The 10,507-nt window shown below is 44.9% G+C and overlaps 1 protein-coding gene across 2 annotated transcripts in view; it reads right to left on the bottom strand.

The window, feature by feature from the left end:
• LOC3290737 (headcase protein) overlaps positions 1-10,507 on the bottom strand; it is a 126,979-nt gene that overhangs the window by 21,035 nt on the left and 95,437 nt on the right. The window contains exons 4-6 of one of the 2 annotated variants that reach the window (XM_061652505.1): positions 1,457-1,649; positions 654-736; positions 38-137 (exon numbers count right to left, since the gene is read on the bottom strand). In XM_061652505.1, the coding sequence (XP_061508489.1) occupies positions 38-137; positions 654-736; positions 1,457-1,649 (376 nt within the window). Of the gene's footprint in view, positions 1-37; positions 138-653; positions 743-1,456; positions 1,650-10,507 lie in introns of both variants that reach the window. The other variant, XM_003436330.2, reaches the window with a different exon arrangement.

Genomic DNA, 10,507 nt, shown 5'->3' with positions numbered 1-10,507 from the left:
AATGTCAATTTTGACTGGCAGTACACGCTTCACCTACCTTCAATCGTTCCGTGCAGCATGGCATCGCGGCAAAGATATCGTAAGAATACATGGTGCCCAAAACAAGCGACGAACCGTCCCATTTGTTTACGCAAAATCTGTTTTTAAAAATAGCGGAGAAAATCAAATTAAATATAATTCCAATTCCAACAGCATGCAGAGAGCGCACGAGGAGAAAACTGACGAGATGTGTAATTAAAAATTAGTTTCGCCATTTTATTTGCCACCTGTATGCGCGGCTTACAGCGAACGAAACTACCAATTGGAAAAGCCATCAATCATCCAGCATCGGCGAAACAACCAAGCAACGAGTTAACAACGCTGCTACACAGAAAAAGCGGAGACTAACGGCAATGGCTCATGAATATTCGGGTTAATTGACCGTTCAGAACAAGAATTTCCATGAAATTAATTCGCTGATAATCCATCGCCTGCCGAGTGCGACGTTCGTTCGTTGGTATGATGCAATTTGATCGTTTTTCGTTTATTTTATCCACCCTATCCCCCCCCTACTGCTCACAGCCAGCGCGTCATCTTCTCGATTAATTCACATCTCATCAGAGCCCTCGAGCCATCCAGTGAACGACGCTAAAACGGAAAAGTTTTATATTTACCTGCACCGTACGATACGGTTTGGCTCGACGCCTTCCAGGCACGCCATGCAGACGGATGTCAGATATTGGACACGATTCTCGTACTTCACCTGTGTGCAGACAAGAAAGAAAACCAATACAGTCAAAACATGTCCTCCTGCTGCTGCTGGTGTGTTATGTAAAGCGATCTAATAAAGAGAAGGTTCAGAGTGTGGTACGAGCGTTTCGTACCGTTTGGCGTAAAGCATTTGCATAACTTTCAGGGGCAACACTTCCTTGCCGGCAGGTGGCCTTGCTGGCGGCGGGTGGGACGGACCGTTACGTACTTAATCGTTTATTAATTCATCGTATGGCAACATACATACTACTGCCCAACCCCACCCACCAGCAGTCGCGGGTCAATCGTCTGGTCTTTGTATCCTTCTTTGTTCATGTTTCAGCTACACCTGTCTTCCGCCCCCGGGGAGACGGGGCGGAAGCATTAGTAAATCATATACTGCCATCATAATCAAGCTCATGGCTCACCTCATACCTTACAATTTTCTCAAACTACGATGGCAACGGCGCGATATAGCTCTATTTGGTCATTATTTGGTGGCGTTATGTACGTTTCAATGGAGGATTGTCAAATTTGGGTCACCGGTGACAATGACATTTTCGTCTAGGACTATTAGAAGTCAATCGTCTGCCTCCTCGTAAGTCATCGTGATACTTTTGCAGGTAGAAGGAATGTTAGCCTTTTCGTTAGCTCATGCTTACGACGACACCGCCAGCCAATCTCGATTGATGTAGGAGTAGTCATTTTCGGTGTTGAAATGGGGCACTTACCTCAATGCATCCTTTATTGTGCTGTTTCGGGCTGAGGAAGAACGTTCCATCGACCAGAGGGTAGCGGTCAAAGACTAGCATCGGTTCCTCGCAAAGTACACAGGCGACGCGACTCTTGTGCTGGGCAGCTAGCGACGACAGAATGAACAGACGCGTTTCATCGTTTCCGTGATTGCCTTCATCTTCAATCTGGAGTAGAGATAAAGAGAATAAAATGTAAAGCAAACATTAATAAGAAATAATCACTTATAAAGCGTTGGTTATGTGGTTTAAGAACACGTAGCTATTTTTTTGTTGCGAGTTGTTGTGACATAAAAACCAATAATGGAATTATTACTTTAAAAACTATATGTAAGGCAAAGTCTACAAAACGTTACGACATCATCCTATCGTATCACGTGTTGTTACCGTTCTACTCTAGCAGGAAAAATGCCAACACAGCAGAATGGCAAAACCATCCCACGAATTTATCATTTCTGGATGCATTTTTGCTGGAACCAAGCGATTGGTCCGTCTGGCCTGTCAAGTGCGAGGCAAAGGGCAAGGAACGATTTGGCCGATGGAAAATCTGTTTCCGCTTGCGAAACAAACACGACTAGACCAGAAGAAATGGCAACTAGACAAAGTTTTTCTACCGCTAACTGCACGTTATCAGTCGAAACAAACTCGGAGCAGTCAATTTTCATTAAAACCTTTTCTCTCTTTCTCCCTCTCAAGCGCCGTTCCGTTCCACATTGAACTCCTTTCTGCATTTCAACGAACGGATATGGACCGGCGACAAGAAAAAAGATACACGACTGCTCTCACAACATTTCATAAAAGAAGGAAAAACACTTTCAAGTATTTTCCATGACTTTTAATGCTCTCCTCCTCCCCCGCACCAGTTTTCCTTCCTTGTGTCCGTTACTTGTGTTGACGCCGGCGGTCGATTCCTTCCGGCAAGGAAACTTGCTGCATTGAAGGGAACACTATTCGAAAGGAAATTGAAATATCTCATTAAAATGCGTTTCCGTACAGAAGCGTTAAGCTGCTTTTCGAGCAATGGCACCGGGCATTAAACGTTCGGAACGGTTCATTGGCACACCGACAGGTGCCTCTCGTAGCGTTCAAGAGATGTCTTGGTTGATGAACGGGACATGAAACTCTGCCTTCTGGAATGACGAGGCTGCCCCGTCTGCACAGAACAAAGGCGCGCGCCACTAGGCGCTAAAAGTCGAGACAGTCAGATTAAAATAAACTGCTTCAGAACAAACGCCAGCTCGATGGAAGGGACGAGCGTTTAGGGACTTTCGCGATGCGGGGAATGTTAACCCAGAAAAGGAAAAGACGCGAAATCGAATCGTGCAAACTTCCTATGACTTCAAATCAGCTTGACTGTCCGAATGTGGAGCTTTTCGTCTCGCAGCTGCATTGTCACGCCATACTGTCATTAAGGTTAAGAGATACCCTGTGTAAGACATGGCGGCAACGCCATCTTGCTGCCTTTCTTTGTTACTTTTAGCGAAGACGAACCTGCTTGCGATGCTTCGATCGAGAATATGGTTATTATTAAAATAATAAATATCGGAATATTTCTCCGTAGCACTCCTTATGGCTTATGACAAAGAATAGATGGATTATTAATAACGTCGAATGTCCTGAAAAACGACAACCAAATACAGACGTTTATGTTACGCACAACGAACTATTTCTTGTTTGTGTCTTTAACTCAGAGGAGATGTCGCAACATCAAAAGCGAGATGTAACCACTATTTAAACGTAGGAAGACGATTAAATTCTACTTTAATGTTCTATCAATGAAAATGTTTGATGTTCTTCATGCTATTACATTTCCTTCAACACGCTCTTGCTTGGGACAAAACATCGGTGACACAAACCGAGCAAAGCGGGCAGGAAACTACCCAACAGCAAATTGGATCTGGAAAACTGTCACCTTCAGCGGCATGCACACCACCAGTGCCTCTTTTTTATGTGTCTGGAACGCTTCATCCCTTTCGATCACAAGTCGCTTCCCTCCCACCCGTGCGCACACACAGCAACACAAACACCTTTATGCTTCACAAAAATGCAACAGACAGAAATAAAACTCTATCGGAAGAGCAACGGCAAAGCATAGCACAACTGCACAAAGGTTTTTAAGGAAGCAGAGCCAAACGACAGATGTACACCAGACGCGGAGAGAGCACAACATACTGACTTCCGTTACTTTTCGCAGGTCGATCGGTACGTACACACACTCGAAACGAAGAGCATCGTTCGCTTTTATTTTCTTTATAAGTTAGTTTATGCTGCTTCTATTGCAATCCATTCGCCGCTCTCGAAAACCGATCCGGAAAATGACTCAGCCAAAATAATGGACGCAATTCCTTGAGTGTGCAGCTTGAAGGAGGGAATGGAACTCTGAAGTAATACCATTGGCACAACAAAACAAACACACGATAGCATCCTTTTTCCTCCATCAGGCAGCTTTCGTGTGAAGATGCGCCAGAGAAAATGCTTACGTGTATAAATAAAAGCTAACAAAGGATGCAATTTCAATCTATTTCTGCAGAATCAACTGCAAAAGATGATATGTGTGCAATGTGTAAAGAAAATATATTCTGCAGCATCGCATTTTAAATGAAATGAAGACATTGAGCAGCAAAGAAAATCCATTTTTGTCTAATTCTATCGAGGGCATTGCTGTTTAATCCCACCGAAGCCTTACCAGCGACAAGCAACAGTGCTGTGCCCCTGAAGCATAACCGTCACAAAGCACAACACAAGAAAATCATTACAGACAACGTAGTAGTAGTAGCAGTTCGATAAAACCGAAAGCAAAACAAACGACAAACTACAAGTGTGTACACTTAAGCTCGCACAAAGCGAATGGCCAAACGAGGCGAACAGCACAACCAGCACTGCAAAACGGTGGGTTAATTTTTCGCTAAGCTCAAAATTAAACGATTTCGAAATCTGATTACGGTTGCACCGTTACGGTAGGATAAAAAGGACATTCGAGCTGAGGGGAGTGTGGGTTGGCCCGTAAATAAATGGTGCTTGGGGCGCATCTTATTTTGTTCATTTCACTACAAGCACGCCCTGCAGGTAAATGAGTGTACAACCAACCACCACAACACCACCATTCGCTGCTTCCCAGTGCAAAATGGCAGCAAAAGCTTTCCCTGTATCTTTGCAGCAATGATTTTTCCTCTTTGCATTCCTTCTTTCCCAAAAACCGAAAGCGCTTTCGTCCGTCCGCAGTAGGTACACAACACACAGGTTTTGAATCCTACTTGAGAAGTTGTTTGCTCGTACAGCGCACACCTTCATGTTCCCGCCAACAAAGAAAGGAATGGCACCACGAAGCTGCAGAACAGTATTCTTGTGCAGTTCGCCAAAACCACCCCGGCACAAACGGAAATGGAAATCAAGCAAAGAAAGGACTTGACGGTATGGATACTCTGTGCTGCTCCTCCAGCGAAGAAAACAAGCGGAAAGGAATGGATAAATATTATTTTAAATTCTCGTCGAGCGCATTAAGCACCTGATCTTTTGCTTTTGCCACTCAGGCACCATCACGCCATCCCCCCAAGCCAACCAACCAGCTACCTAGCTTCCGGCTGCTGCAACTCAAGTCAACAACGGAGAAGCGTCGCACCGCTTTCAACTCCGCCAAACCATCTTTACCTTTTTCCGAAGGATGGAGAAGGATGTTGGGTGTACGGTGTTTTTCCTTTCTGCGATGCAAACCAGACAATATTATTTTTCTTTTCTTCTTTCTCTGCGACAGAGTCCGAAGAAATTGGAGAAAATCGTAAAGAAAATCTCATTCCACCTGGCATTTTAGGTGCATGCATTTTGCAAGCGGAGTGGGGGTGGGAGGAGGGTCGGAGTGTGACCTGAAATGGAAACCCGAAAGCAATCGGCAGAAGGTGTAAATGCTGTAGCAGCTATTTAAATATTTTAAACTCATGCTATGCATTTTTAACGAGGTCTTTTAAAACGCCCGCTCACTATTCCCCATTTCCACACCATTTCTTCATTCTCTTCACGGGGCTGGTAGTAAACTCATACCATCGGTTTTTGTGTTCGCCTAAGCATTGAATGCGAGACCCGCTTGGTCGTTGTCTTCCGTCTGAAACGAACCATCAAATGGCAGAGGGAAATGCACCAAAACCCAACCAAACCAAGCCCCGGGCTTTACTGTGTGTGTGGTGGTGGTGACTGCTGTAGTATTTCTGGTGCGGTTATCGGATTTTTCGGGGAGCAACGAAACCGATAAAATCGTTTACCCCGTTTGCAGGTTTTAGTTTCTTTTTGGTAGTATAAACCAAGCTTCCACAATCGAAAGGAGCTACTTTGCCGCTAAACAAACCAAGCATCACAACCATCCTTCCCCAACACACAGTTTAGCCACCGACAGCAATGTGTTCGACGAAAATGGGAAATTAAGTATCGTATCATTCCCTATTCGAATGCTGGCGCTTATTTTCTGCTTTTCAACAAGGGTGGAATAGCAAATGAAAACTTTTATGTTGGGCTTTAAAGCTTCCCACACATACGATTCAATATAGAACGGAATGAAGGTATTTCAACCAATTAAACCCCAGAGAGCCAGCCAGACCTAGGGATCAGCACAGAAAGTGTCTGATTTTTTCATCATAATTTTCCCAACGGAAGAAAAACTGAACAATTCATCAACTACGATTCCACCACGCGTAACTTGGTTGGAGCACTGTTGAGAGAGAAAAGCATGAAAATGAATATGTTATGTGCCATAAAAATCATCATCAATGTCGTTTTGGAAAAAAAGGAATCCTGTTGCTTCCAGAACGTGTGAAGAACTTACCACTGCACTTGCACGGGGGATAGACAAGATGTTCCCGCCATCTTCAAACTCTACCAGCGCACACATCTCTTAGAAGGCATCACACACCGCGAGTGACTCGATGCTACCGAAGGCACACAGACACACTGTAGGAGACACATTTTTCACTCTCCAACAAGAATACCCGTCTCTGCCCTTACCATCAAGTTACTCTTAAGGTTCTTCTTCAAAAAGTTAACACTCTGCCCAACCATGTTGCGTGAGGTGCGCACACACACACACACACACACTTACACACCAAAGCACCATATTGTCACAATGGCAGCTTTCGAGAGACGATTTTCTTTTATGAAATGTGAGCTCCAACTTCTGTGTGCCAACCATTGTGACGACACGTGGGGCTACAAACCCGTATGATTGGCACCGAGAGTACAGAGCACGCCGCCAAGACGAGAATAGCAGAGAGCGAGACCAAAGAAGAAGCTGCAACAGCAAACTAACACGAAAATGATAGTCATCATCGTGAGTTTTAGTGCCATCTTTCACTCCCCGTTATGGTGCGGCGCCAAAGGGAACTAGACAAGACAGCGGGTAGTGTTGAGAAGTGCACAGGAAGCAGCCGCAGAAGAACGTAACCGAAAACTAACCACAGTGTAAAATAACGATTCCGCGCGCAGAGCGCGTGCATTACACTTGTGGCTGCTGGGGAAAGTTTTATCTCACAGAGGGGGGCGACGCAACGAATCTATGCGGACTAGGACTTGTTGCAGAGAAGATGTGCCCCGGGACACACAGCTAGAACGAACTACTGGGTTCGTTTGCCGTTCGTCAATGGTAACACGCCCCGTTACGCTTTTCCAAGCAAGCTGCTTTCATTCTGCACTTCTTCACATTGGAGCAACTTCTTCTTTTTTGTTCTCTCTGCACACAAAACGATTCTAATGCAGTAAAGAAACTCCCGAGATTTCTCTATAGCTCTCGATGATCCTATGATCGACCATTTCTCGTTCAATCTCATCATTTTCACTCCTCGTTGATTTCGATTAGAATAAAGCTGAGTGAAAGGAGTGTTACCCCTCCCCGGACATCAGTCGCAACAGACGCCAAGACGTGCTGCGAAACGGGAAGATGCTGACTGTAAAACCAGCTTGGGATTTGTGGCGTGAGAGTGTTGGAGCAAACTGGAGCAGAAGGCGAACCATTTTCACACGATAAAACCAGTCAGAGGGAAAGTGTAACGTGTTGCCTTCGATGGGATGCTACGACGCCACACAGTGGCATCAGATTTTCTGTGCCTTGGAGCAAGGAGAGTGTCCCTGTGGATGCTTCAGGATGAAGCGGAACTCTTCCAGGAATAGAGAATGCCATACACACACATATGCTCGACTACACATTATATAAGATAACCACGCTTGAGAAAGTAGTTGATTAATAAAATCAGTTCAATGCACACAAAGAAACAAACCAGGAAGAGACGACTTCCAGGAAGTATACATTTTAGTTCGTCGACACCATTTCGTCTTCTCCCAATTCTAGATACAGCAAAACGAAAGTTCGCCAACACTACTGCTGCACACGTTTCCACAACAACAGGAAACGGTAGAAGTCATTGAATAAGCTTAAAATGCAATCAAGAGTAGTGTGTTATTGTTTGAGCGACGCCCGTCCAGATTATCGTCTGACGATGTTAACGGACGATAGCTTTGAATGGCAGCTATCGGAATAAACATCCTTAGCCGTTCATTCATTGCAGGCACTACAACAAAATTCTGTTCTGCCATCCAAGCGATCTTTCCTAGTATTTACTCGCTTCAATTGGTGTGTGTTCAGTTGATCCGGAGTGCAGAAACTGCCTGAGCAGGAAAAAGTTTTATAGTTGAAAATCACTTCCAACGGACTCTCCGCCTGTTACCGGTATGGCTAGATTTGATAACAAAAGATGCACACAAATCGAAAGCGACTGCACGTCACGAAACGAAGAGAGCGTATCCCCTGTTCAGCTTGATTGAAATAAGATTACTAAGCTTTTCCTATATACCGATTTGTGCTGTGCTCAAGCAGGCTTGTGTTAGTTTTTATCCTGGTACTCTTTCAGGAAGCAACTGAACACGCGCATTGGGCGTCGAGACACAGTGACTCTTCACGACAGACAAGAAGCGTCTGACAGACAGATGTGTATTGAAGTGCAGAAAAGTTTGCATTTGCTGCTACTGCTACTACTGCAGTTTCCTGTGTCAACGACGTGAGTCATGACAATTCGACGAGCGAACGAGTTTCAAAAACATGATGCATTTGCAAACATCACACATTCTTCAATAAACAACGAGGCAACACACACAAAAAAAACCCATCACTGCCAGAAACATGTCTGCGTGTTCAAAAAGTGCCTCTTTTAGAGTTGGAAAGCACACGTTACTTGTTGTCGCTTGTTGAATTCGATGACAACAGATCACAAGCTATTGTTGATATTCAGAGCTTCAAGTTTGTGCAGACAGTAAAAACGCATCGAAACGAGGGAGTTAAGTATATGGGTTTTCAAACGTTGCGTGATCGTTTAAGGATAAAACAGTTAAAACCCCTAGTACACAGCGCACGCAGACAACACCAGAGCACAAATCATTCACGCAAATCCACTTGAAACAAGTTTCTCATGAAACCAACCGTTCGTCCGTCCACCCGGGTGTGCGGAGAGGCGACGACATGCGAAGTCTTCACATCAACTGTAAGCCGCCGCCACCACCCAGAAGATAGTAACAGAAAAAAATGTAAACGAGTTATAACAAAACCACACAAAAAAACGAGAACTTGGTCCTGTGCCTGTCGTATTCCTCCTTTTGCATCCTCCTCCTATGCCCATGTTTGCGTGAAAGCGCGTGAGCAAAATTTTTAAAACATAAACCATCACACACAAAATGCGACACAAACAGACGACCCTCTGTTTGCTGGGCTATGAGGTCGTCGTAAAAGGACAGCGAGGTGCAACGTCAGTGTGACAAGCGGCCGGGTTGGGCTGTGTGTGTGGGGTGTAGTTTTCGTGGGTCTGTCTCGCGGAAAAAAATGCCGACCACCGAAAAGAATCGCTGCAAAGGATGGAAAGCATAACTTCATAAATATATTAAACTTTGTCTTGGGTGCCGGGTCGACGCAGCGACTGCCGACAAAGCCTCACTATAAACCACGTCGTCGCTGACAAACCAGAAATATCAACTTTCGAGTCCCCAACGCTTCGCCGCCCGCTGACGAAACCGGGTGCGCTAAAGACGTATGACACACGATGATCGTGTTCTTTTCGGTTTCAACGAGCCTGTTTCAAAAACTGCGCGACGACACACCGCATACATAGCGCTTGTGTGTAGGAGAGGAAAAATATGATCTTGACAGAAAGGAGTAACCCCTGGCTTCGGTACGCTTTGTTGATGGAAGAAGCGTCGGCAGGGCAGGACCAAGGAGGTGACAGTACAGGGACAGTTTAAAAAGTGGCTTTGTGTTTTTTTTTTGTATTGCATTGACTTTGCTGCATCACTGCAACAGACGCTGCGGTAACGAAGGGCGTTGTTCTGTTGCAACAGGGTAGAGAGCAGAATAATCAACCATGAACGCATAAGCGGTGAAGTGCATGTAATGAGGTTTTGTAACTTTGTGGTATTATGTGGATGTGTTAAACACAACATAATATGATTCGTTCCGGACAAAATTATGTTACGTTAAATGGTAATCGACTCGACAGCTTTTTTCTTCTCTTTTCTATGTAGAACCACAACTAAAAATCACTATAAAGCAAAATTATTCTTCGTATAATCTCCCTTTTTATGTGGATAATCTGTACTTCTGCCCACTATCAACACTAACACTGGAGATACGGGAAGCAAAACAAAGCACTGCGCAGCGCAGCAGGCGAATGTAAATGGTTTCATTTTAATGTGCATTTAATTTGATGGCACCGTCACAAAACGTAGCCGTGTACCGAGACACGATCGCGCACTTCACGGATGGATGTGTGTTCACCACCATCGCCGTCAAAATCGTTTGTCCGTTTGCGGTTTATCCGATGGCGACAAAAATGCTCGTAGAGAGTACACATTTCCTGTTTGATTTCCCCGTCCCCCAAACGACGACGCATCATCGTCATGTAACTTTCTCCCACCACACGCGCAATATCGCCTTTATCTCTCGGTCGTGTCTCCGGGTGGGGATCCTGGTGTGCATTTAAACGAGCAACATTATCCCTTCCACCGGC

The sequence above is a fragment of the Anopheles gambiae genome, chromosome 2 (assembly GCF_943734735.2).
Source record: "Anopheles gambiae chromosome 2, idAnoGambNW_F1_1, whole genome shotgun sequence".
Lineage (NCBI taxonomy): Eukaryota > Metazoa > Arthropoda > Insecta > Diptera > Culicidae > Anopheles > Anopheles gambiae.
Note: the sequence above shows the minus strand (reverse complement) of the source record. Positions and strands in the feature narration are given on the sequence as shown.